The sequence below is a fragment of the Podarcis raffonei genome, chromosome 13, assembly GCF_027172205.1.
Source record: "Podarcis raffonei isolate rPodRaf1 chromosome 13, rPodRaf1.pri, whole genome shotgun sequence".
Lineage (NCBI taxonomy): Eukaryota > Metazoa > Chordata > Lepidosauria > Squamata > Lacertidae > Podarcis > Podarcis raffonei.
This window is the reverse complement of record NC_070614.1, coordinates 27,507,713-27,535,079: the sequence shown is the minus strand read 5'-3', so window position 1 is coordinate 27,535,079 and position 27,367 is coordinate 27,507,713. Positions and strand designations below refer to the sequence as shown.

At 46.5% G+C, this 27,367-nt stretch overlaps 1 protein-coding gene across 1 annotated transcript in view; it reads left to right on the top strand.

Annotated features, from left to right (window-relative positions):
• Nucleotides 1–262: 262 nt before the first annotated feature.
• Nucleotides 263–27,367, top strand: part of PPP1R1B (protein phosphatase 1 regulatory inhibitor subunit 1B) — a 50,454-nt gene continuing 23,349 nt past the window's right edge. Inside the window, exons 1-4 of the mRNA XM_053361430.1 lie at nucleotides 263–638; nucleotides 7,026–7,086; nucleotides 13,293–13,315; nucleotides 22,430–22,505. Coding sequence (XP_053217405.1) covers nucleotides 558–638; nucleotides 7,026–7,086; nucleotides 13,293–13,315; nucleotides 22,430–22,505 — 241 coding nt within the window. The 5' untranslated portion in view covers nucleotides 263–557. The remainder of the gene's footprint in view (nucleotides 639–7,025; nucleotides 7,087–13,292; nucleotides 13,316–22,429; nucleotides 22,506–27,367) is intronic.

The window sequence follows — 27,367 nt, the reverse complement described above, 5'->3', positions numbered from 1 at the left end:
AGAGCCAACTTTGGGTGTTTGCTTTTTTTTTGTTCCTGGTCACCTCCAAAGCTCTGCTCATTCACACACACAGCTGAAGGCGGGCAGTTGGCATCCTTTGACTGGCGTCCTTTTAATGGGCACCCAGCCGAGGGCTTGTTAAGAGGCTGAGTCCTCCTGGTGCCCACCTGCCTTGGGAGAAGAGGATTAAATAATTCAGATTGCCGCTGGAGAGCAGCCAGCTGCCCCTCCCCTCCTCTCCCCACCCCCTCCCACCTCCTCTCTTCCCTGCCTCCTCCTGCCCTCGCGTCTCTACCTACACAGTTCCCCAACGCAGCAGGAATGAGGTTTGAGCTCAGCTACCCTCAGTTGCCTTTCGCAGAGAGGGAAGTTGGCACCGGGCACCTCTGCTGCTGCTGCTGCTGTTGAAGGGGGTCCGTCTCTCCCAGGGAGCTGGATCCAGAAGGGGGCTGGCAAGAGATCCAGAGACCCCCATCCCCATCCTTCACAAGAGGGGCAGAGTGAGTGGGGGGCGTCTTCCTTGGCGTAGGCTGGAAGAAGACACGGGCTCTGCTACAATGGACCCGAAGGAGAGGAAGAAGATCCAGTTCTCTGTGCCTGCTCCCCCTAGCCAGCTGGACCCCAGAGCGGTGGAAATGGTAAGGGGGACGAGGGTTAGGGTCAGGGGGGCGGCAGAGGCGGCTTGGGACTTCGGGATCAAGTTGCTGGGAAGTGCGAGCTAGCACTGATTTGCCGGAGTCTCTCGCAGGCAATCTTTCAGCTTGCAATGCAAATAAGCACATCCAATGTGCTTCATGTTCTAACACACACAGAGAGAGACGGGAAACTTCGGTCTCAAAAATATATATTACAGGGAAGGAAGACTTGCTGAAATCTGTGGGACTTATTTCCGAGTCCTCAGGTTAAGCGCGTCTATGAAATGCCCTTTGTACGATGCATATTTCTTATATCGAATGTGTGTGGCTTCCACTCTTTTCTGCTGTGAGCATTTTAGTGCTCCTTTTTTAAAAACGTGTTAAGAGTTTTCTTGTAATTTGCATCATTGCCGTTTTAACTTTGCGTAAGCCTTCCCAGAAACCTGTTGAAGAGCGGGGTGTATGAACCAGCTAAGTAAGAGAATTTAGTATTTGAAGCATTGTGTATTTACGTAGGGATTTCAGTGACTTGCATGCAAGTAACACCTGTGAATGCAAGACCAAAATGAACTAATGAACCCAACCAGGAAAATACAGTTAATGCATTTGAAATGCACTTTATTTCCTCCTTCCACAGGTGCACATACAAGCCCAGATGTGCACTGTTTGCTCTTCTTGCACAACCACCCCTGAATCCAAGCTTATTTATAAAAAGTAGGCACTTTTCCCCTACGATGGCCATTTAAGTGCACATTCCTGCACACCCCACATTCGGTGTGCGTCCAAACTTTCTTTTCATGCATTTATTTTTACTCCAGTGAGCAAATTCTCACATCAGATGCAAATCCCTGCTTTTCACACTTGCCTTTGCGCTTTCTGCAATTTCACACTTAAACCATGCAATCACTCACACACACACACACACACACACACACACACAGCGAAGAAATCAACACTTTGAAAATTTTAACTTTTGGCCAGTTTTTTTGTTTTTTACAACTATGGTTTCTGGTCCTTATGGCTTTGGAAACTTCTCAGTGGAAGTGTGAGGACAAGTCCTGGTGGAAACTCTGAAATCAGAAACAGGGCTCTTAAAAACAGGATCTCCAGAGATCAGGGGGTGGAGCATCTGCTCTCTACTCTTTGCTCCTCCCTGTGACCAACTGAAGAGAATGTGTGATACAAAATAAGCAAATATATGTGTGTTTGCAGATGCCCGCTTTTCCAGAATTTGAGTTACCTAGATGCAGATTTCTCTCTCTCTCTCTCTAATTAGTTAATTCCACGTGCCCACATAGTGCACATAGCCTCCGACCAGAGGTTTTCTGTGAGTGGCATTGGGCAAATAAGTCACTAGCTTGCAAACTCTGTTCACCATCCATAAAATGCAAATACTTACAGCCTATCTCTTGGGTTTGTGTATGTAAGGATATGCACGCCCACATCCACACATGCATAATCATAATGCAATTTGCACACTAAAAGTGCTACAGAAATTATTATAATTTCTAGGGCCACGATCTAGTAAGAAAGATGCGCTTTCGAGTGTGAGAGTTAAGCACATGTTTAAACCTTTCTCATGGAAACCAGTGGAACTTAACTGTATCAGTGTTGACGCTCTGTACAGCATTGGTGGATTGCATTTATAGACCACCTTTTTTCTCCACAACCACCTTGTGAGGTAGGTTAGTCTGAAAGGCAGTGAATCTCCCTTTCTCTTACACACACAGAGCATGGATTGGCTAGAACAGGGGAAGAATTACAGAATCGCAGCCTTGTAGAGTTGGAAGGGACACCGTGGGGCATCTAGTCCAACCCCCTGCAATGCCCAGTGTGGGGCTTAAACTTACGGCCCTGAGATTAAGACTCTCATGCTCTGCTGACTGAGCTATCTCAGGAGAGTGTTAAATCTTGGTAGCAACCAATTCCAAATTCCAGAGGGGTACTAACGGCAACCAAAGCAAAGGAGAATCATTTTGGACCTCTGAAGACTAACCAATATATGGCAGCTGGTGTAAGCGGGGAATGGATTATAGAAAAGATATTGTCAGATGCACAAAGCTGTCAGCTATATATGCATACATTCCATGAGTGCAGCTGCACAAAATTGTAAATATGAAATGCTTCTTGCAGTGGGTGCAGCTTCATGGTTAACATCACCTGTGCTGCTTTAAAGGGTCCAGCCTTCTCCAATAACCTCTTACTGCAGTGGAGGTAAAGGTAAAGGACCCCTGGACAGTTAAGTCCAGTCAAAGGTGACTATGGGGTTGCAGTGCTCATCTCGCTTTCAGGCCAAGGGGCACAGGTGGCTCTGTGGTCTAAACCACTGAGCCTCTTAGGCTTGCCGATCAGAAGAGGCTCAGTGGTTTCGGACTGCTAGGTTGACAGGAGCTGGGACAGAGCAACAGAAGCTCACCCCGTTGTGCGGATTCGAACCGCCAACCTTCTGAGCGGCAAGCCCAAGAGGCTCAGTCTGAAACCACTGAACCTCTTAGGCTTGCCGATCAGAAGAGGCTCAGTGGTTTCGGACTGCTAGGTTGACAGGAGCTGGGACAGAGCAACAGAAGCTCACCCCATTGTGCGGATTCGAACCGCCAACCTTCTGAGCGGCAAGCCCAAGAGGCTCAGTCTGAAACCACTGAGCCTCTTAGGCTTGCCGATCAGAAGGTTGGCAGTTCAAATCCGTGCAACGGGGTGAGCTCCCTTTTCTCTGTTCCAGCTCCTGCCAACCTAGCAGTCTGAAAGCACACCAGTGCAAATAGATAAATAGGTATCGCTGTGGCGAGAAGGTAAACAGTGTTTCCGTGCGCTCTGGTTTCTGTCACGGTGTTCCGTTGTGCCAGAAGTGGTTTAGTCATGCTGGCCACATGACCCGGAAAGCTGTCTGTGGACAAACACTGGCTCCCTCGGCCTGAAAGCGAGATGAGTGCCGCAACCCCATAGTCGCCTTTGACTGAACTTAATCATCCAGGGGTCCTTTACCTTTACTGCAGTGGAGAAGCGAGCCTTCAGTCTTCCTGGGTCTTTGCCAATGGAATCCTGTCAGATGATGGCAGTGCCTCATCCTTGAGAGAGGGCGGCAGCGGACAGATACTGGCCCTACAGGCTCATGGATAAAATATTGGGGGGCCCTGGTAAGCCCCACCCAGCGTAATCGATCAAATGACACAGCACACACACATTATTTGAATGGCAATACCAGTGACGGATTTACGTATAAGCTAAACAAGCTATAGCTTAGGTCCCCACTCTCTTGGGGGTCCCAAAAAATTAAAGAAAAAAAACCTTGGATGTACATTTACAAAATAAAAAACAAGTAAAATAAAACCTACATACAGCAACAGTTTTTTGTGTTGTGTAGGCTCCTATGATGTAAGTAATGGGCCCCGCCTGCTAGCCTGCTCCCTAAAATATCACCGGTTTGCTCATTTCTATATATAGGGTGCCTACATTCTGCATGGACAGGTTGCATGGCAACATGTGCAAATGGCTTTAGATACCTATTAGGTCCATAAATTGCCGTATAGCATATATTCAACACAAAAAACAGCCACAATTTGTTGTTGACAAAGGACAGCTGGACATATGAAGGGCCCCATTACCTTCAGTAGCTTAGGGCCTCATCAAACCTGAATCTGGCCCTGGGCAATACCCATCAACATTGGGGGGCTCCGGCCCCCTTAAATATTTTATGGGGGACCAAAGGGACCTTGGCTCCTAGGAGTCGACTCCTATGTCTGGGGCTGTCCCTGAATGCCCTTCCCCTTCTGCATCAGGGTCTTCACCCCTAACCCCTGAAGATGAGGAACCTGACTCCAGAGTCACCATGACAGAAACATGTGCTGATAAGAAGGTGGAGAACACCAGGAAGTATTCTTTGTTGCACATTCACAATGATTTGTTCTCATGATGCTCTTGGGGTCGCCACACGCAACCCAGCTCCCTGCTCCTGCAAAGTTTATTAGAGCTACTCACATACTTTCTGTCCAATCGGTGCACATCCCGTAACTCCCTGATGAAATTCCATAACTTTTCATACTACGGATGTTCTAGTTTCTTTCTGTCTTGCTTTTGTTACGCTATAGCCCCTCCGGACAGCAACAGCACTGGGGGAGAATCGTGGAACAAATGAAAGCAGAATAAATCCACCCCCTATAATGCACTATGACTGTGTCAGAAACATGTTGCAGAATACAATAAAACAGAGGTACCCGAGGAGTAATGGGATATCAGCAAGAAGTTTCCAAACAGGCAATGATGGAAAATGAAGAACAGTGGTATCTTGGGTTACATACGTTTCAGGTTACATACACTTCAGGTTACAGACTCCGCTAACCCAGAAATAGTGCTTCAGGTTAAGAACTTTGCTTCAGGATGAGAACAGAAATCATGCTCCGGCAGCGTGGCAGCAGCGGGAGTCCCCATTAGCTAAAGTGGTACCTCAGGTTAAGAACAGTTTCAGGTTAAGAACAGACCTCCGGAACAAATTAAGTACTTAACCTGAGGTACCACTGTAGTGTGAGCACCCCAAAACTTTTGCAGCCACAGGCAAGATAAGCAGGGTAGCATATTATTATTATTATTATTATTATTATTATTAGGCTGCCCCAATATCATCACAAGCACAAATAATGAAGAATGCACAGGGAGGGGAAAGGATGCCTAGAGGGGGGCCTTAAGTGTTCCTAGGGAAATTAAAGTCCTTCTGACTCTTCCCCACCCCAAGGCTTTCTCGTATGCTGAGCAGCATAACAATAATATATTGAATTATGAAGAGCTGAGCTGGCTGCTTCTTTCCTCATTCGCATCTGATGCGTCTTTATTTCCTCCCCTCTGAGCAGCCAATGGAGACCAGCAGGGCCCCAGTCATGTTCTCTGGGATGCCAGGGAGCTCTTGCCAGCCAATTCAGCTGCCTCCTCCCAAGATGCAGGCATGGGCTCTCTTCCCAAGCCCCTTACGTAGCTGAGGGAGGCATCCCTGAAATCCAGGCACCTCTGGCGATTACCTAGGGCTGTGTTAAAACAGCACTTTATCCCAGTTTCCTTACCTGATCATTTTTTTGCATTTTACATCTTCTTCCACATGAAGTAAAGGCCACTTCTGGCCATCTAGCAGAATCTAGTTGACATTTAGCACTCATCTCCCTGTTAATTGCTTTGTCCGCAACCCCGTTAACCTGGAAAATTGCAGTATGAAATGTGGGGTGGTGGTGGTTCTGGCTTAGAGGTCCTTCCTGCTGTTTCCGTGTGTGAGTCGGGGGGGGGGGTCAGAAGTGCACATGCACATGAAGGGTAGGGGGTGTGTGGCAACGATGTGTTCGATGACGTCCGCTGTTGAGTCACACCACGCCCTCCGGTGGGAATGAAATGTAGAGCAACAGGGTGGTATATCGGTCAAAAAGCCACAGTTTCGTAATGCAGCAGGTGATGCAATGTGAAACTAATGTTACGGACGGGGACAGAAGTGCTGGCATTTCAGCTAGGGAGACAAATGCAGCCTCTATAGCTCAGTCGGTAGAGCAGGAGACTCTAAAGCTCAGGGTCGTAGGTTCGAGACCCACGTTGGGCAAAAGATTCCTGCATTGCAGAGGGTTGGACTAGATGACCCTCAAGGTCCCTTCCAATTCTACAATGCTATGATTCTATGATCCCCCATGTCCAAATGCACCCTAATTTGCCTCTATGGCTGTGGAAGGAACAGGAGAGGCAAGCCAAAAGCAGTACCTTAAATTGTGCCCACAAGGCTGAAGGAGGACAGGGCATGGGTGAAACTGGTGGTCCTAGTAAGTAAAGGTCAAGGGACCCCTGCCCATTTGGTCCAGTCGTGGCCGACTCTGGGGTTGCGGCGCTCATCTCGCTTTATTGGCCGAGGGAGCCAGCATGCAGCTTCCGGGTCATGTGGCCAGCATGACTAAGCCGCTTCTGGCGAACCAGAGCAGCGCACGGAAACGCCGTTCACCTTCCCGCCAGAGCGGTACCTGTTTATCTACTTGCACTTTGACATGCTTTTGAACTGCTAGGTTGGCAGGAGCTGGGACCAAGCAACGGGAGCTCACCCCGTCGCGGGGATTCGAACCGCCGACCTTCTGATTGGCAAGCCCTAGGCTCTGTGGTTTAACTCACAGTGCCACCTACATCCCTGGTGGTCCCAGTGCTCATTCCCAAATCCAGGAATGGCGCCCTAGTTGCAGCTCCCAAAAATGCTCAGAGTCTTGTCTCACAGAGAAGACCTTGGGGTACTTGGCTTGTGAATTTGTACAGGCAAAATTGGCAGGAGTGGTGTGTTCTCAGAACCTCACCCTTAAAAAAAAAAAGACTGCATTGCCCATCTTTTTCTGTGTCATATTCCTCTGCAAAACTAACAAATCCTCCATATGATATCCGTTCCAGATCCGCCGACGAAGACCAACTCCAGCCTTGCTGTTCCAGCTGTCAGAAACATCATCCCCTGGTGAGTCTTAATTCTTCTTATCAGGCCAGGATGGGGGAAGAAGAAGAGGACAGGTGGCCTGGGGTGCGGACTAGACAGGCCTTTGGCTTTTCTTATATCCTTAGGTCCACAGTGGCAGCATTTGAATATGTATGAACATTCAAAAGTGGTTTATATCAAGTCAGAATGTTGGCCCATCTAGACCAAGAGTGAGGAACCTATGGCTCTTCAGAAGTCACTGGACTACAATCCCATCACCCCTGACCATTGGCCATACATGCTAGGGCTGATGGGAGTTGTAGTTCAGCAACATCTGGAGTACAATGTTCCCCGTTCCTGATTTAGATCATTCAGCTGGAGATAGCAGGGGTACAGGCAGGGGTTAGGCAGGAAAACAGGTAACAGACTGTATGGCAAAGACCTTCTTTGGCAAAAAAACAAAATCCAGACACTGTTTCCTTGAGAACAACAACAAAAAAATTTTTACATCTTTTTGGGAGAAGCTAAACAACCTTCCTTCTGGTTCCTGTTCTCGATTTATAAAATCACTGCATGTGTATGATAAGATGCATACCGAACATTTCAAAATTATTCAGATGCCTGTAAACCCCAGTAACCCAAGGCTGTTCTGGAGCTGTTACATTTGATTGGCTTGGTTTTACAACTTTTTTTTATTATTTGTACAAATGACGTCAGCCAAAGAACTCTGATTACAGAGCAACTCAGGAATACAACGCTATAAATCAGCAATCCCTTAGCCTGTCCCCCCCCCCAAACAACCACACCTCTGTCAGGTTGGCTGGTAAAATCTCTAAACTGCAGATGAATAGAAGTTAGAAGCTGAGCATTTTGTGGTTTAGGGATATAGGCAAATGCCTTGTATCAAGCCAGATGATTGGTCCGCCCTGCTGAATAAAGTCTACGTCAGCCTTCATCAATTTGGTGCCCTATTGGCGTTTTCAATTACAACTTCCTTCAGGTTGGCGAAAACCAGTAGGTGCTGACTGGCAACTTCTCAGGCAGGGATCCTTCCCAGCCCTACCTGGAGATGCGTGGGCTTGAACCTGCTACAGCCTTCTTTATGAACCCCTCAGCTTTGACCCTTCCCCACCTAGTGCGTTTGTGGCTGGGGTGAGACACGGCCTGGAGTCTGGCCAGTTCACAGTCTTAGCTGCTACAGTACATTAGCTGCTTAAAAATAAGTGATTTACTGCATAAACACACGCTAAACAACTTAAAGATTCAGAAATCTTTTGTAAGGGAAATGCAAACTAAGAACCAAGGAAAGGAAATACCGTCTCCCTGCGCCCCAACATGGAAAGCAGAGGCAACTGCCAGCTGCCCCCCATCCTCTCCATAACAAACCTTGCTTGTCAAACTGCATTGCAAGAAAGCTCATCGCTGGAGTTTCTTTCTGTGCTCAAGGTTCCATCCAAGCAGCTGGAAAATAAGACTATGTTCCTCAGTATCTCTTGCTAGAGGTGAACAGCCTTCCAGCCCTTGGTAGTTCCTTCTCTGGACAATAGCCTCCCTTGTTGTACAGGGACAGGCAGGGCATGAAGGACAGAATCTACCTATTCCACGGGCTGATTCCCTCCCAAGGAACTTTCCGCAACACATCCTCCAGCTATGTTTATGTGGCCAGGAAACTTTCACAGTCGGAACGGTGGGTGAGCAGCGTTGTTGCTTAACTGCAGCTGGAATTTGCCAGTGGTCGGCTCTGTTCCAGACCTCAGTTGGGCCCCGCGAGTGCAGTTTCTCGCAGCGCACATTGGGGTGTCTTAACACACAACGGCTTAATTTCTGAAATGAGACCTTGCGTGCTTCCAGACTGGGAGGCTTTATATCACACATAGTGTTTATGAGTGTGTGATTGACGTATCTTTTGCGAGACCTCTGCATTATTATTATTATTATTATTATTATTATTATTATTATTATTATTGTTGGATTATTATAATAGGATTATTATACATGCACTGTGCAGAGGTCCTGAGCGAACACTTCCTCTGAGCTGCCTTGTTGAAATTCAGACGTGTCTTTAGTAAGCAGCAATAAGTGGAAATAGGTAAATGCAAAGGGACCCCTGACCATTAGGTCCAGTCGTGGCCGACTCTGGGGTTGCGGCGCTCATCTCGCTTTATTGGCCGAGGGAGCCGGCGTACAGCTTCCGGAGGTCATGTGGCCAGCATGACTAAGCCGCTTCTGGCGAACCAGAGCAGCGCACGGAAACGCTGTTTACCTTCCCGCCAGTTTATCTACTTGCACTTTGACGTGCTTTCAAACTGCTAGGTTGGCAGGAGAAGTGGAAATAGACACACTTAAAAATCGAAGAAGAGTGTGCTGGATCAGGCAAAGCATCCCGTTCTCACAGTGGCCACCCTGTGGGAAACCTGCAAGCAGGATTTGACCAAAAGTGCACTCTCCTCTCCTGTGGTTTCCAGTGGATGGTATTCAGAAGCATTGCTGGCTCCAACTGGGGAAGGCAGTGCATAGATCATAGATCATGGCCCTTTCCTCCATGAATTTGTCCAATCCTCTTTTAAAGCCATCCAGGTTTGTGGCCATCCCTGCCTCCTGTGGGAGCAAGATCAGTAGCTGAACTATGCACTGCATGAAGAAGTACTTATTTTTATTTGTCCTGAATCTTCCAGCATTCAGCTTCATTATGAGAGAAGGAGTGGGAGGGCTTTCTCCATCCACTTTCTCCATGCTGTGCATCCCCTAAGGAACAAAAAAGGCTAGGTTGTGCTCAGGTGAGGAACAAAGGGAAGCAGCAGTGTGGCGACGGAGCCCACCCACAGAAATGTCACATAACAAACAGCCTGTCACAAAAATCCACTTGTGATTGTGGATGTACACAACAGGTAATTTTTTACTGATCTGAAATCCAGGTGGAACCACTAAAAGGCAGACACTTTGGTGGCGGTGATATGTCCATGATGCAAAAACATCTGAGCAGTTCTGCAACAAACTCCCATCAGTGTCAGGGACTGGGCAGAGGAGGAATGGTGCAGACCACCTCCCCAGCCTGACCCTTCCAGAGAAGAAGGAGACAGTTCAGAATGACAACAGAAGTTTTGAGGGAGATCACAGCTCAGAGGCAGATGAGCGGGAAAGCTGGGAAATAATGGGAGAGGAGGAGGAGGAGGAGGAGGAGGAGGAGGAGGAAGAAGAAGAAGAAGAAGAAGAAGAAGAAGAAGAAGAAGCAGCAGCAGCACTAGGTGAGAAACAGCTGATGGACTCAGTGTCTTTAGAAAGCATTCAAGACCCGCCCCCCTTTCTCCCAGAACACGGTGGGCCTTGAAAGTAGGAGAGCAAAGAGCTCAAAGGCAGAGGGCAGTTTCCAGCACCCATAGCGATGACTCATGAGGAAGTGGGAGAGACGGAGGGGGTGGGGTTTCACTTGGGGCAACGCCATTATCCGAGAGGCCACACTCCCAAGCCTCTCTCTGTGAATATTTAATAAATGCAGATGGTAAGGACTTTTCCTTGTCTTGTCTGTTCCTGGCAACCTGCCATGGGGGTTGGATCCTCAGCTGCCTGACAATCAGGACTCACTCCTAGCCATGTTCATGCAGAGGTAACCAGAGGTGGTGCCCATGGGTGAAGATGTGCCCACAGAGACCTTCTGTGCTGCCCACACAGTCCCTTAAATTAGACTTGAAAGAAGCGACTCTGTTGTAGCCAGGAAAATAGGTGTGCTTGGTCCCTGGGTGTGGGTGGTTACCTACATTTTTTACCTGTTTTCAAATGTCTCCATGATTGGGGACCCCTTGCTAATGCATAAGTCAGGCATGTCCAACAGGCAGATCGTGATCTACCGGTAGATCACTGGGTGTCTGTGGTAGATCACCGGTAGATCAGTGGCTCCCCCCAAAGAAGCTAAAAAACTTTGGCTCCCCTGAAAAAGCTCAACATCTTTGCCCTGCACCCCTAAAAAATGGGGCTTTCTTTCCTAAAAAAAGCTCAGCACCTGAACCACCAAAAATGGGGTTTTCCTTCCTAAAAAAAAAGCTCAACGTCACTTTCCTCCTCCCTAAAGAAGCTCAACAACTTTGACCTGAACCCTAAAAAAGGGGGTAGATCACTGCCAGTTTTTAACTCTGTGAGTAGATCACAGTCTCTTGGGAGTTGGCCACCCCTGCCATAAGCCATTGCTTTCACTCTGGAAGATCTAAACTCCAGGTGGCTACATACTGGTGATGGAAAGGAGCATGTGAGATGCAGGATGCTGCCTTGTACCAACTCAAACCACTGGCCTATCCAACTCAGCATCACCTGCTCTAACCAAGCAGTGGCCCTCCGGGGATTTCAGACAGGAGTATTTCCCAGCCCTGTCAGAAGATGCCTGGGCCTGGGCCTTTCTGTAAACAACGAATGTGCTCCACCACCGATCTGTGGCCCAATGTACAGAAATGGGTTCTGCAGAGCTCAGGCACATTAAGCAAGTTTGCGATCTCTTGGGACCATGGACACGTTTACTTGGAGAGGCTCTTCTTCACACAGAAGATCTGGGCAGCTCATAACCAAGACACAAACAGTATTTTTTAAAACGTGAAGATAATTTTCAGAAAACAAGATACACAGAGAGAGCATTGTTTATCCCTGGCAGTTGAGCGTTTTTTCCAAGCCAAAAGGTCTGGCAGAGGCCCAGGATGAAACCTGGGTTTTGGCTAACCACTGGAGGGTGAGTTCCAGAGTTCCACCTTTCTGAGTCCTCTCCTTGTTCTAAACTCCATGCTCAGCTGATCTAAAAACAGGGATGGGAACCTTGTAGCCATCGAGGTGTTTTGCAGCACTACAACTCCCATGATCCATGCCAATTGGCCTTGTAAGCTGAGGTTGCTGGGAGTTGGAGTCCACCAACAGTTGGGCAGCCAGAGGCTCTCCACCAAACACAGGGTGGGGCAGAGTGCCCAGATGCTTCTTTAAGGAGCTAAGGAGAAGAGGGCATTTCAGCAGTCAGGCTTGGTAGCCCTGGTACTGTTCCCCTTGGAAATGAAGCTCTACCCCTATCCCCAAACCTTCCAACATTTCTCCAGCGAAATAGGGACTCCCTATTAGATCATAATAATAATTTTACTGTCTATACCCCCCCTTCTGACTGAGTTGCCCCAGCCCCTCTGGGTGGCTTCCAACAAATATAAAAACATAGTAAAACATTAAACATTAAAAAAACCTTCCCTATACAGGGCTGCCTTCAGATGTCTTCTAAGGGTTGTGTGGTCTCTTATCTCCTGGACTCTGCGGTTGCATAACTCCATACCCTCTGACATTTCTCTGATGAAAATAGAGACGTCCGAAGGGAAAGCGGGACATTCCAGGATCAAATCAGAAATCGGGATGGCTTCTGAAAATCTGGGACTGTCCCTGGAAAATAGGAACAATTGGGGGGGGTCTGTGTTCCCAGTTGCTGACACGGGCCTGATTTTGAAGAAAGGCCTGTGCGTTGGATTGCGAGAGGGGTGGCTTCTCCACAAAAAAGGCACAGTTACAAAAGACTTTTTGGCTTGCACTGACTTATGCCCACCAATAGCTCCATTCATCAGTGGACCCCATGAAGCTTCAACAGGGAGGCAGCTGCTCCCACGCTAGGCATAATGGATTTAACCAGGTTATTACTGCTGAATAGGAGGTAAAACATTCCAGCCTGGTTCATAAATCCAAGCAGCTGAGCAGGTACTCTCTGAACACGAATGCAGGCAATTCCTTGCAGGAAAGCTATTTGCGTAAGCGGCTCACTGTGCTGTTTGGGGTGGTTTAAAAACATGCTGATGAGCTCCCATGGTTTGCAGAGGCACTGTTGAAATCAACCCAATGCGGGGAGCCAGTCACACAAATAGATTGCTGTGCCAAGCTGCCTCCGCACAGTCAAGTTGCCAGGCGGTCACCTGCCTGGTTGCTTGAATGCATGAATGAGACGCCCTGTGCCACCAGCACAACTTTGCCACGAAACGCCTATGAGCGTGAATCAAGTCCTTTGCACCTCTCCCAGTATCCTGGAGCAGGCCTCCCCAACCTGGTGGCCTGCAAATCCCAGCAGCCACTGCCAATGATCAGGGATGATGGAAGGTGTCCTCCACAACGTCTAGAGGATGCCACATTGGGTATTTCTGTCTCAGATTGCGGAAATTCAGATTGCAATTCTACGCCTCTCTGTTGTTTGCTTTTACTGACACTGCTCTCTTTTCTTGTTTGTTTCTTTCTTCACCCGCTTGCTGCAGAAGACGAAGGTTCTCCATACCAGGTCAGTATCACCAGTTATACGTAGGAGAAGAAGGCATGCAAAAGGAAAGGAGCAGTTGGGTGAAAAAGGCTACAAGGTCATATCTGCTTTAATAGCAATTCCTTGTCCCCAGAGATTCCTGGAGATGTTGGGTTGCCTGTCATACATTCATACCTTGGGTTACAGACGCTTTGGGTTGTGTGATTTCGGGTTGCGCACCGCTCCGAACCCAGAAGTACTGGAACTGGTTACTTCTGGGTTTCGGCGCTTGCGCATGCGCAGAAGTGCTAAATTGCGCTTTGCGTGTGCGCAGAAGAACCGAATCGCAACCCGCATGTTGCGGCGCTGCGGGTTGCGAATGTGCTTCCCGCACAGATCACATTCACAACCTGAGCGTCCACTGTATCTCAGCTTTCTTCCATCCTGATGGAACGGCAATTTGCACAGGCAGGATTCCTAGGTGCAGTGGTGTGAGTTGAAATTTTTCATAACGGAAACAGTTAGGGCCAGAGGAGCCAGCTTGCAAGTTCAGTGTAAGGTCAACATTGTGCACACCTGAGTATTGCACCACCCTCCCTAAACAGGGCAGAAGCTTCCTGGGCTTTGGGAAGGAGGTGCCAGGCTTCTGTCAGAATGCCAGAGCTCTGCTGCCTCCTTCCCAAAGTTGGGCAATCTTGGGAAGGTGGCAGGAGGGCTCTTGGACCCCATCAGAGAGAGAACCAAGTAGCATGTCCTCATTATTCTCTTTTTATTGGTATACTAAGTGCCTCTTACTCAGGGCCAGATTTAGGTTTGATGAGGCCCTAAGCTACTGAAGGTAATGGGGTCCTTTATATGTCCAGCTGTCCTTTGTCAACAACAAATTGTCACTGTTTTTTGTGTTGAATATATGCTGTATGGTAATTTATGGACCTAATAAGTATCTAAAGCCATTTGCACATGTTGCCATGCAGCTAGTCCATGCAGAATGTAGGCACCCTATATATAGAAATGAGCAAACCAGTGATATTTTAGGGAGCAGGCTAGCAGCCCATTACTTACATCATAGGAGCCTACACAACACAAAACACTGTTGCTGTATGTAGGTTTTATTTTATATGTTTTTTATCTTGTATTTTGGAAATGTACATCCAGGTGTTTTTTTCCTTTAAATTTTTTGGGGCCCCCCAAGAGAGTGGGACCCTGAGCTAAAGGTTGTTTAGCTTATACATAAATCCAGCACTGTTCTTACTCAGCATTGCTTGGGAATTCTAAGAAACCAAAAAATCAGTGCTGTGCGAAAGATTCAGCCCTCCATCTTAATTTAAAATGGCACCCCATTGTATCCAAACATGCTTCTTGACCTGCTTCTTGACCTCAGGAACCATCATGAAGACTTTGGTTTGGATATCTCAAGAGGTGTCCAACTGCATAAAGAACAGACAGCATTCCAAAATACACAGTAAATTTCACAGTAATGGCACGCCAGCTTTCTTTCAGGGAAGCTTGCTACATAACAATAGGATGCCCCAATTTTCTCCAGAACACAGTCTGAAAAGCATTACTGCATTATATTCTGGAGGAGTATGTTATACGCCACCCAAAACGGTGTGCATTTTCCCTCTGCACACGTGTGTGTGTGTGTGTGTGTGTGTGTGTGTGTGTGTGGCTGCCAAGGAAGTAGGCTGCTTCTGAATTAAGTGCAGGGTGCTTACTACCCCTCAGTGCTGTTGCGTAAGCACAGCCAGCCTCCCCCTCCAAGTATCTATGGGTGTGAGGAGGCAGAATTCCTGAATATGGAGGAGTGGTTGACTTCCTTACTGCTTCTCTGAACAAAGGCTTAGAACATTTTAAGGTGAACTGTTTAACGTGGAAATCAAAACTCTGACTTTTATGCAATCAGTGGGTGGGGGAAATGGTTCCGCTTGAGGAATATTGCATTTTCGCAGCATTCAAGCTTCTGCTTGCATGAGTGTCAGAGACAGCGCATGAGAGCCAGTGTGGTGTAGTGGTTAAGAGCAGCAGACTCATAATCTGGTGAACCAGGTTCGCTTCCCCGCTCCTCCACATGCAGCTGCTGGGTGACCTTGGGCTGGTCACACTTCTGACAGACACAGGAGAGGGTAGAACCCTTTGGAGGGAAGAAGTAAGGCTTTTGGAGTGTAAAAGTTTGTCCACATTTGATCTTTATTTAGCTGTTAATCAAAATCCACCCCTGCACCTATTTACATTTGTATAGGAAGCAAAACTTTGGGCTTTCCCATGCACACCAGTAGGCAATCCCTTTTGTGTTTGTCCTTGCCTTCTCATTTGCTGATTCTATTGTGCCAGTTAAGTACCTACAGGGTGTGCATATAGATAGCTGTGCTTGGGGTTTGTTTTTAAAAAAGAAAATTCCCCACCCAAGAAGTCTGCAAAAGCCCACAGTCAGGCTATTGCAAATTGCTTGTGCAGTTTTCTGCAAAGCTGAGGCATAGGAGCCAACTCCTAGGGGCCAAGATCTCTTTGACACCCCCCCATAAAATATTGGAGGGGCTGGGGGCATTGGGCATTGCCATTCAAATGGTGTGTGAGTGCCAAGGCTTGTGATCAGTTATTTGGTGCAGGACTTACCGTATTTATTGCTCTATAAGACTCACTTTTTCCCTCCTAAAAAGTAAGGGGAAATGTGTGTGCATCTTATGGAGCGAATGCAGGCTGCGCAGCTATCACAGAAGCCAGAAGAAGCAAGAGGGATTACTGCTTTCACTGCGCAGCGATCCCTCTTGCTGTTCTGGCTTCTGAGATTCAGAATATTTTTTTTCTTGTTTTCCTCCTCCAAAAACTAGGTGCGTCTTGTGGTCTGGTGCGTCTTATAGAGCGAAAAATACGGTACTTACCCCCTCCCCAATACAGTATTTTATTCAGGTTGGCACCTCTGACTGAGGGATCAAAAGTGTGTGTGTGTGTGTGTGTGTGTGTGTGTGTGTGTGTGTGTGTGAGAGAGAGAGAGAGAGAGAGAGAGAGAGAGAGAGAGAGAGAGAGAGATCTTCTAACTCTAACACACCAGCAAACACACAGTAAATTCCATTGTGTGCAAACCCTGAGAGTGAAGTCAGAATGAGTGCTCAGTGAACAGTAAATAATCTACCCTCCCTAGATGCTCAGTAAGCAGGTTGTCTGCAAGCAACTGTTTCCCAGAACGTTTTTAAGATGGAGAGGGAAGAGAGGAGCTGCCCTCCTGCCACACAGGAAGGCCACACCTGTGGCAAAGCTGACACCCCCTGTGCTTTGAACAGCAGCCTGAAACTTAAACCCAGCACGTGACACTTTTCGCTGTCCCTTATCTCCCACACTCGGAAAAGCTTCGCCTGCTAAATTTCTGCTTCTGCCAAGCCAGATGAAATAGATGAGGCAGCCACCCTGTCCATCGGTGTGGCCTGAATAATTGCTCTTTTGTTTTTTGAACTGAGACACGAAAAATGCCAGAGTTCTAAAAGGTGGCAGAGAGACACAGGACACAGTTTGAACTAAATGTGTGAATAATCCTGTTGCTGAGAGAGAGAGGACTGGCTGACTTTAGAAGGCAGAGGTAGACTCTTCCTTTCTTCAGCTGCTAGGTATCCTTCAGCCTCCCCCATTACAGACCCTCCATGTGTCCCTATTTTCCAGGGATGTCCCTGATTTAGAGAAGCCATCCCAGTTTCTGATTTTCTGGAATGTCCTGCTTTTCCCTATTTTCATTGGAGAAATGTTGGAGGGTATGGAGTTATTCGACTCCTGAGCAGTCTGTATAGGGATTTTTTTTTAAAAAAAAAGGTTCAGTGTTTTATTACATTTTTATACAGTGGTACCTCGGGTTAAGTACTTAATTCGTTCTGGAGGTCCGTTCTTAACCTGAAACTGTTCTTAACCTGAGGTACCACTTTAGCTAATGGGGCCTCCTGCTGCTGCCGCGCTGCCGGAGCACGATTTCTGTTCTCATCCTGAAGCAAAGTTCTTAACCCGAGGTACTATTTCTGGGTTAGCGGAGTCTGTAACCTGAAGTGTCTGTAACATGAAGCGTATGTAACCCAAGGTACCACTGTATATGTTGGAACCTGCCCAGAGTGGCTGGGGCAACCCAGTAAGATGTGTGGGGTATAAATATTAAAATTATCGTTATGGAATGGGGCGTCCCTATTTTCATCGGAGAAATGTTGGAAGGTTATGCCATTATTTCAGTACAGTGGTACCTCAGGTTACATACGCTTCAGGTTACAGACGCTTCAGGTTACAGACGCTTCAGGTTACAGACTCCGCTAACCCAGAAATACTACCTTGGGTTAAGAACTTTGCTTCAGGATGAGAACAGAAATCGTGCTCTGGCGGCGCAGCGGCAGAGGGAGGCCCCATTAGCTAAAGTGGTGCTTCAGGTTAAGGACAGTTTCAGGTTAAGAACAGACCTCTGGAACGAATTAAGTTCTTAACCCGAGGTACCACTGTAATAGTAAGCGCAGGATTTGGGGGGAGAACATGAAGGGCAGGAGACTGCAACATCGGTGAGACTCTGCGTCTCTTCATTGAATGCCCTTCACCTGGGCATCGCAATCTGCAGTTCTGCTGCACTAGAAGACCTTGGAATTTACTCAAACAAACAAACAATGCCCCATTGGAAAGTCTGGCTCTTGAGCTTATCCCACCCCTCTCTCTCACACACAAACACACCCAAGCCTGCAGAGAAAATTTATTCCTGCTTGCATTTTTCCATGACTTCCCCTTGATCTTCAATCACATTAAATTCCTCTTTAATATGCGACAAAGTACTGTTCTGGAATGGGATCCTGGGGACAGCAAGTCAGGAGCCAGAAGCTTAGTGCCTTTGAGAAAGACTGGCTGCTTTTCAAACTCTCCCCATGACTTGTCTGTTGTTTTATCAGATTATCCCTTTAATCGCTGAGTATGCCGCCCCATTCCCCAGTTGGCAACTTGCTTCCCCCCTTTTTTTCTGGGAGGGGGAGGTAAAGCCCTTGGCAGAGGTCAGACAGAATGCGTACCTTTTTCACCTGTTTCCCAACCCCAAAATGAGCGGGGAACACGGACATTTTTCCAAAATGCGATCAGAGCTTTTGTCCAGTGAACAACAACACACACACAAAAAAGGGAAGGAAAGGATTTTGCTGGTTTCCAGAGCTGGATAGCTAGGTAACAGCTAACTTACATAGCAGTCAAAAACTGCTTTGAAAAAACTTTACTGCGATTAATCATCTGGGTTTTAGCTCGTTCGAGTAATTAAATGTGAAAGTTATTTCCAAAATCTATATATTTTCGGATTTCTTTTTTTAAAAAGCTACTGAAATATTTAAGCTACCGAAAGAACGTGTGAGAACTCACAGTTTAATGCAAAAGAAAGGCCATCGTTTTTACATATGTAAAAAGAAATAAAAAATCCTTCCATTCTGTATTACAGTTACATCAGAAGAACCAAAATAACCTCAACAAAGTGTGAACATAATTCTCAGCCCTGCCTTTCAAATATTTCCATCACCAATTAAACAACTAACACTTCAGTTGCTTAATTTTCTGATTAAAGGCTGCAAATTTAGTAATGTGGATCTTATTTATTTATTTATTTATTTATTTATTTATTTATTTATAGTTCCATTTAAGAAGCCCTGTCTAACGCCATAAACGCCCTCCCTTCTCTGTGAACTGGAGTTCAGGGAGGAAGTGGGGCCAGTGAAATGACCTGCTTCGGGCAGCACCAGGGAAGGGTGGGGAGGGAATAGATTAAGGCAAGATTTGGTGTCTAAATGATGCAGCAAGGAGACATTCCAGGGCTCTGCTTCAGGTCCCACCATGCCTTGGGCCAGCACTGGTGAGAAGGACAAAAGCAGATTATCTTTTTCAAGAGAAGTACACTTCCTGCCACTTCTCAGGATCATTCCTGGGACTGTTTCAGCAGTAACCCTGCTCCTGCTTTTCCCAGAATGCCTCTGTCCACACCACCCCTTTCTTTTCCCTGAGGTAAAGAGGTGTCCTCACTATCCTCTAAGTATTACCAATGTGGGTCAACTGCCCTGTGCCAGATGTTCCTCCTTGGGCCTTCCCCCCACATCCAATAAAACTCTTTACTGTTAAAAAAAAGCTTTACAATATTTTTTGTTGTTGCAGCTGTTCACAGCCACTGTTCCCTCATCTGGTTCTGCATTTATTAACTTATGATAATGTTTATTTCACTACTTATTATTACATCAATATCCCATTTTCCCTTCAAGGGAAGCTCTTTGCTGTGGCACATGGTTCTTCCTCCTTCCCCATTTTATCATCAAAACAACCCTGTGAGGTAGGCTAGGCAACTGTCCCACGGTCAACCAGGTAGCTTCATGGGTTGAGTGGGGATTTGAACCATAATCTCCCAGGTTCTAGTCTGAGGCGCTAACCATTACACCTCATAGGCTCTCAGGGGTGCTGACTTGAATAAAATATTGGGGTAGTCCAGGTAATAACCTGCCCTGCATAATCAATCACAAGATCACATAATCGATGCGCGCCATTTGAATGGCAAGACCCATCAACATTGGGGGGGGTGCAGCCCCTTCAGATATTTTATTGAGGGTGTGAAGGGACCTTAACCCCTAGGAGTTGGCTCCTATGAAGGCTCTCCCCCTGTCAAAGTGTGTTTTTATTTTTTAAAATAAATAATACTTATTAACTTTCCATTTTATAACATATAAATACAATCTTTGTTTTTTCACGAAGTTCATGAGCTCAAAGGAGCTCGAAGTGATGTGAAAAAACAAAGTCAAAGTGTGTTTTTAAAGGCTTTCTTCACCACAGGATCCCAGCTGATCAGGGATAATGTTGTGAATGTGATGGTGTCATTAGCACCATTATGTCCTGCGTTGCCCTCTTTCGTGGCATGAGGCGAAAGTAAATACATCTCCAGTGCCGAGGCATCATGTTCAACATGCTCTTCCTTGACTTACGACGCTACAGTGAAACCATCACAGGCAATGTGTAGGCCTGGTTGTCTTGGCAACAAGGATGCGGTCTCTCCCCTCCCATCCAATCCTCACAAACCTTTTTGTATGATTTTTCTCTCCGCCACCCCTATCCCGCACGAAAGATGGGGCACTTGTGTATTAAAAGCAACTGCCTGCCTCCTTTTGGCTCAACGCCGCTTTCCAAATCTGTTGCAGTTTTGCCTTTGCGCTGTGCACGAGGCAGTCTTTCAGGCAGTTTTGATGTTGCCGGGAACAACATTACAGCCAAAACAAGCATCGCTAAACAAAGGGGAAACATATTTAAGGAAAACCGAACGTAATTCCAGACACTGCAAAGGAAACTTAAAAATAGCAACTCTCCCCTCTCCCTTTGTTTTATTGAGACACCCTGAACAGCTACAGGATGCTTCTGGCCCTATAAAAATTCTCTTGGGAAGTCTTGGTGGTGTGTTTTGCTTACACTCATCTGACCAGTTACCATATTTGGCATTGGGAAGGAAAGTTCACCAGTTTCAGATTAGGACACCTCTGTGTCTTTCCAAACAGGAAGTCATGTTATTGGCCAATGGGGCCAAGATTCCCATTCCTTAGAATGAAAGGGGATGCCTCGGTCCTTGCTGGAAAGTAGACTAGCCAGTGTAGGAGGTTAATTTTCTAGAAGGTTTGTGGCCTAGAGCAAGAGATTATCACAGTGACCGCTTGCAAGGAGCCCATAACTAGGGATTGAAAGACTGGTCAGTTTCAGTTTTCTCGTCTTCCAATCTTAAACCCAGTTCTCCAGGTTTCTGGAGGAATTTGTTTTGTTAGAGAACTGTATCACAAAATTCGGACAACTGCAAGGTTTGAAGGATAGCTGAATTTTGGCTGTCGTGTTGTTTCGGTGTCCTTAACTGCAAACTGAATCGAGTTTCCTGGTGACATGGCAGTAAACACTTACGCAGAGCTTTTAGGGCATAACAACATAAAACGTTAAATGTTAAATGCATCATGGATATTAAATTATAGGAATTAGGGGTTCCTTCCAGACAGGTGAGTATTGTGGGCTGACAAGTGCTCCTTGCGCATGCAACTTTTTGGCAGAGCCCACGCAACGTCATTGGTATCAAAATGCCAGCCCCTGTTCCCCCTGTAATAATAATAATAATAATAATAATAATAATAATAATAATAATAATACTTTGGATTTTCCCATTCTAGGGTAAAACATCTGGTGGTGCTCTCCAGAAGTTGTTGGACTACAACTCCCATCATCTCTGACCGTTGACATTGCTGGCTGGAGGCTGATGGGCATTATAGTCCAACAACATATGGAGGGCACTATGCTGCCTATCTTAGCCTAGACCTGTTTTTGTAATATTACAAAACAAGCATTTAGAAAAATCTTGCAGGCAGTAGACACCCCCTTATAAGCGTCTCTCTCCTTTCTTGCTCTTCTTAGATTATGACTGCTATATTATCGAAAAACATGGTGCACCTTCCCTGCATCCAAATTATCATTATAGTTACCTGCAGTTGTATGCAGATTTTACTGATGAACTCATCATCACAGTTAATTGACTGCAGTTTCTTTAATTGGGTTATAATTGGCATTTATTTGTGTGCCCCTCCACAGGAGGTCTGGAGGGTGGCAACACGAGAATGGGCCTTTTCTGTGGTGACCCATTTTGTTGAATGCTCTCACCTGGTTTCTTCATTGCATATCTTCAGTTGCCCAGCAAAAATATTTCTCTTCAACCAGGCCTTCAGCTGTTAATCAATTTATGGCCTTTGTGTGTGTGTGTGTGTGTGTGTGTGTGTGTGTGTGAGAGAGAGAGAGAGAGAGAGAGAGAGAGAGAGAGAGAGAGAGAGAGATTATCTTTTCCTCCTTTTACTATTATTATATAATGTATCTTGTGTTTTATGCTGTAAACTGTCCTGTAGTCTCTTGATGAAGGGAAGTATATAAATTTAATTAATTGTGATAGCCGTGTTGAAAACCGACAAGTTTCAGAAGCCATTTCCAATGTCAAAGAGTTGGGGAGCAGCCGCTGAAAACAAAATAAGAAATGCCTATCCAAACACACTCAGAATCCTGGATCAAAGCCAATATTTTAATTTAACAATTTATTGTGCATCGTCACATTCCCCATTCTTTGGGAAATCTTTGGAGAGCTGTGCCTTTGACCCGATAACTCTTGTTTTCTTTTCCCAGAGAGCTTTGGGTGAAGGCTACCACCTTAAAAACAAAAGGAATGCCCCCTGTGTCTACACCCCACCTTCTCTTAAAGGTAAGGTAGCTTTGAATTGTTTGTGACTTGCAGTTTTCAGTGTTAATGCAAAAGGGTTTCCTTCTGTCTGTCCTGAATCGCCCACCATTTGACTTCATTGGATGCATCTGCACACATACACACAAAGTTCTGGAATTTAACACCTTTTAACTGTGTGAATATTGGGACGCGGGTGGCGCTGTGGGTTAAACCACAGAGACTAGGACTTGCCGATCAGAAGGTTGGCGGTTCGAATCCCCGCGACGGGGTGAGCTCCCATTGCTCAGTCCCTGCTCCTGCCAACCTAGCAGTTTGAAAGCACGTCAAAATGCAAGTAGATAAATAGGTACCGCTCCGGCGGGAAGGTAAACAGTGTTTCCGTGCGCTGCTCTGGTTCGCCAGAAGCGGCTTAGTCATGCTGGCCACATGACCCGGAAGCTGTACGCCAGCTCCCTCGGCCAATAAAGCGAGATGAGCGCCGCAACCCCAGAGTCGGCCACAACTGGACCTAATGGTCAGGGGTCCCTTTACCTTTTTAACTGTGTGTGTGTGTGTGTGTGTGTGTGTGTGAGAGAGAGAGAGAGAGAGAGAGAGAGAGAAATTCCACTTGCAACTTCAGTCCATACATAATTCCCCAGAAAAACATTGACTGCAAATGCCACCATCTTCGCAATCTCTTCTTCTTCTTCTTCTTCTTCTTCTTCTTCTTCTTCTTCTTCTTCTTCTTCTTCTTCTCCTTCTCCTTCTCCTTCTCCTTCTTCTTCTTTCTCACAGTTGCATGAAACTCCCTTGCTGCTACCCCTCCCTCCGTCGTCGTCCCCCCCCCCGTCCCCCAGGCTGCCGGGGAACTTGCAGTTCTAAGGAAACAGACTCCGCACGCACTAGATTTGGATATGCGAGGTGCCCCCTCTCTTCCCACCCTATGCTTTTATTTTTATATTTTTTCATAAAGAGTTGACAACTCCATCTGCTCGGAAAGCTAACCATTCCACAGCAGCGAAGGTGACCTTGGGCACACAGAGAGAAGGGCTGGGGAAGGAAAGGAATATGTGTGGGCGGGTGGGTGGGTTATGCATGAACCAAACTTTGCATTACCTTGCGCCGACTTTCTGCATTTCAGATGAACAGAACCAAGATGCCAGGGAGATGGGTTGACTCACAGCAGTGTGTGTATGTGTGTACAGTATATAAAACAGGGTCGGTGGGGGAGTCTGATCTGGTCAGCAAGCCAGAACCTTATTCTCCCCTACCTCTTGACAGGTGGGCAGGGTCACCCACCTGCCAGTCACCTGATGATGTCACAATGGCATCAGGCGATGATCAAAGCTCTATGCGGTGCTTTGAAGAGCTGCTTATCAATAGGCTTGGAGCTGCAAGAGTGATGACTCCAAGCATGCTTTTTGCAGGATTGAGTTGCCCCATGGAGAACTCAGCCCTGAAGCTGATGCAGCAGACTTTTAAGTCACCCATCAGCTGTTGGGTGGTGACTTCAGGACTACTTTCTGCAGGGATCAGCTGCACAATCGAGTTCCCCATGTGAAGCTTGGTTGTACAGCCTGCCCTACGCCTGGTGCCACACATTATGTGGGCATGGTTTGGACAAAACAGCCGCACGGGCCAAACTGGTGCCCGTATCAGGACAAATCTAGCCTGCAGGCTGGAGATTCCTCACCCTCATAGAAGACAGCTCCTAGTGGCTGAGGTCCCTTCAGCTCCCCCAATAAAATATTTGAGGGGGTCACCCCCCCATGTTGATGAGCAATGCTATTCAAATGGTGTGCCTGAACTGCGTCTTGTGATCAGTTACGCTGGGTGGGGCTTACCAGCCCCCCCTAATATTTTATTCAAGTTGGTAGCCCTGTTATGAACTATACTTCTCTGCATTTCTCCTTAAGCCATGCAGCTTTTAAATGCTCCAGCCAGAAACATATAAAAGTTTAGTTTCTTTCCAAAAGGTCACATTTTAAGGACAATCTGTTCCAAGCAAGGCCCAACTTGGAAGTGGAAGAGGATTAAATGACCTGCTCCCCTGCCAGTCTCTCAGTGGCTGTACGGAGGACAGTCCTCTGTTTGAAGGACTCGCAGAGGATGTCCTTTCAAAGTCCATTTTAAAGATAAAGGGTCTTGAATTCGCTAGCACCTGAGCAGCAGCCCGAGCAGGTACACAGACCACCTGGCCTCAGTTTCCCCACCATAGTGAGATGGCTCAGTTGGTTATAACATGATGCTGACAAGCCCAAGGTTGCAGGTTCGATCCCTGAATGGAACAGCTGCATATTTCTGCATTGCTGGGGGGCTGGACTAGACAATCCTCAGGGTCCCTTCCAACTCTATGATTCCATGATATTTTCCCTTTCTCTGTAAACAGAGTAATTATTTCTTCATTTGCATTTATGCACAACAATCAACACGTGTCAGTTTTATGCAAGTCTCCCTCTTTCTTTGTGTGTGATGCATTCCCACTTTTTAAGCAACGCATGAGCAGCTTCTTCCGGCAAACAAATATATAGATATGAAAATGTTGGGAACTCGGAACTGTATGCGATTAACGACACGCAAAATCTGAGCCAGAGAGTCCTCGATTTGAGATTAATTCATAACGCTGGCCTGGATTTCTTTAAATGGGTGCTTTGTTTCAAATGCCTTAAGTCAGATATACCCCAAACACTATGAGGCTCCTTTGGGGTAGATGTTGGTATCAAGAAAAGGCCACTGAAAATTAGCAGCAAATTACCATGATCAGGTTTGTCCTCCACAAAAGATGAGCCTCCAAGTGCCCATATTTTCCAGGGACAGTCCTGGATTTTCAGACGCCACCATGGTTTCTGATTTGATCCTAGAATGTCCCACTTTTCCTTAGGACGTCCCTATTTTCATGAAATAAATGTTGGCTGATATGCATTTTGAACATACCAGGAAGAAGTTTATAATCAGTGTGACTCCCTCCCACAATAGATGCAAAAGTAAATGACCCTTCTTGGTCATCAGTGATGCATCCATTACATATTTATTTTCAACTGTAGGCTGAATTAAGCAGAAGCTTTCCTGGCCTATTAATTACCTAGCCCCCTTGGTGATTTCCTCAAGGAAATATCCACGTTGAAATCATTGCATAAAGTCTCCCTCACTAGAGCACATTCTGGCATTGTTTAAAAACCTCCCACCCAAGTAGGGATCTGAAGGCTGAAGGTAAAGCTTGAGTTTGACTTGAGTAATTCTAGGCTCCCTTGGGAAGGAAATAAACACAGGCCTTCTGATTTGAATGGGAAAACCAAAGAACTCTGGTTTGCAGCTACATTTAACAGCGACGCAATGAAATCAGAGTCTGTTGAAACTAACATCAAGGTCTCTGCTGAGGAAGGCCTCTCTTTGCTGCTGCCTTCCAAAATATAACATTAACACAAACAGCTGACGAGGATCACAGATGCTGGTTTCTTGAAAGCGCAATACCTGGAATTTCTGGAGGTATTCCAATCACTTCTTATTACCTACTTTACACAGAGAAAGACACACACACACACACACACACACACACACACACATATTAAGTGTCAGTTTGTCACTGCAGTTCCTTCCAAGCTCTGGGAGCCAGACTCAATTTAAATTATGTTTAAACTCACTGTCGGTCACATTAGGAAAACATGTTATTGGCGTCACAGTTAAGCCAAGTGTTGGTCCCTGAGCATACATTAACATCACAGTCTCCTGGGCCATTTATCCCTGGCATGCTAATAGTGTGCACAGAAATGCCAATGGCCCAGTTCATATGTGATTCTGAGCACATGGAACACCATACAGGTAAGGTTTTTCTAAAACATGCCCCACATTGTACTTAAATTGAGCCTTGAACCCCCAACACGTTGTACTTCTGACTGTTCATTCCCCAGTGCTGCTGGAATCTATGCAGCAGGAGGTTGCCATTGACTTCTTACCACCGACGTTTAGTTCTCATTGTGTCAACTTTCAACAGACAGTCCTTACTCATCCCTTCACAAAAGCAAGCCCTTTCTTTTTCGCTTTGACACATCACCTGGTAGAAATGAAAGGCAGCCGGTCGAAGCACGGATGTGCACGCACACAGAGCTTTCGATCCAGTCGTTTGCATTTTCCAGTTTTAGCACTAAGGTCAGCAGCAAGAACATCCACTCTCCCCCACCCCCTGAGTGACAAGTGGCGCTAACTTCCCAAACGGAGGTTGGAAGCGCCAAGGCAGTTGGAGGCCAATGTGTTTGACAACAAAGCCCTATTTAAAGACCTTCCCTTGTGCTGCGTTCCTCTTCCCACAATCTGCTGTTTGTGTCATGAGCGCTGCCAATAATCGGCAGCATTTCCCGTAGAACACAGCCTGGAGAGGAGGGCTTCCCAGGAGAAAGGGAATGGCCGCAGCAGGATCCTCGACTCTCTCCAAGGCTCAAGGCCACTTTTGGGTGGTGATGGGGAGGGCAGGGAAGGAAGAAATTGTAAAGAAGGCTGTGCCAGGAATTCTGGAGAAAGGCGGATTAAAGTGGGAAATGATGCAAAGAGGAACAACTGAAATGAACATAGGAATGGGGAAATCAAAAGAGTTTTACCTATATGGAAGTTAGGCTGAGCAGAGTACAAGAGAGTGCTCTACAAATATGCAAGATGATTACTATATTATTAGCTAAGATTATGATTGTGGGTGCCACCGGACTGTCAGTAATTTGCAGGCAGGATTCAAGAGTGTGATACAACATTGGTTTGTGCAACTGATGTAGATGAAAGAGCTCTGGACCCCCTTCAAACGTCCTTTGTATTGTGCATTTATGGAGATTTCTGCTCATGATAGTATCGGGGCAGTTGTACACCAACCCACTTTCAGTATTGTTTGTGCCTGCAAATGTTTTGGGTGAACATAGGCC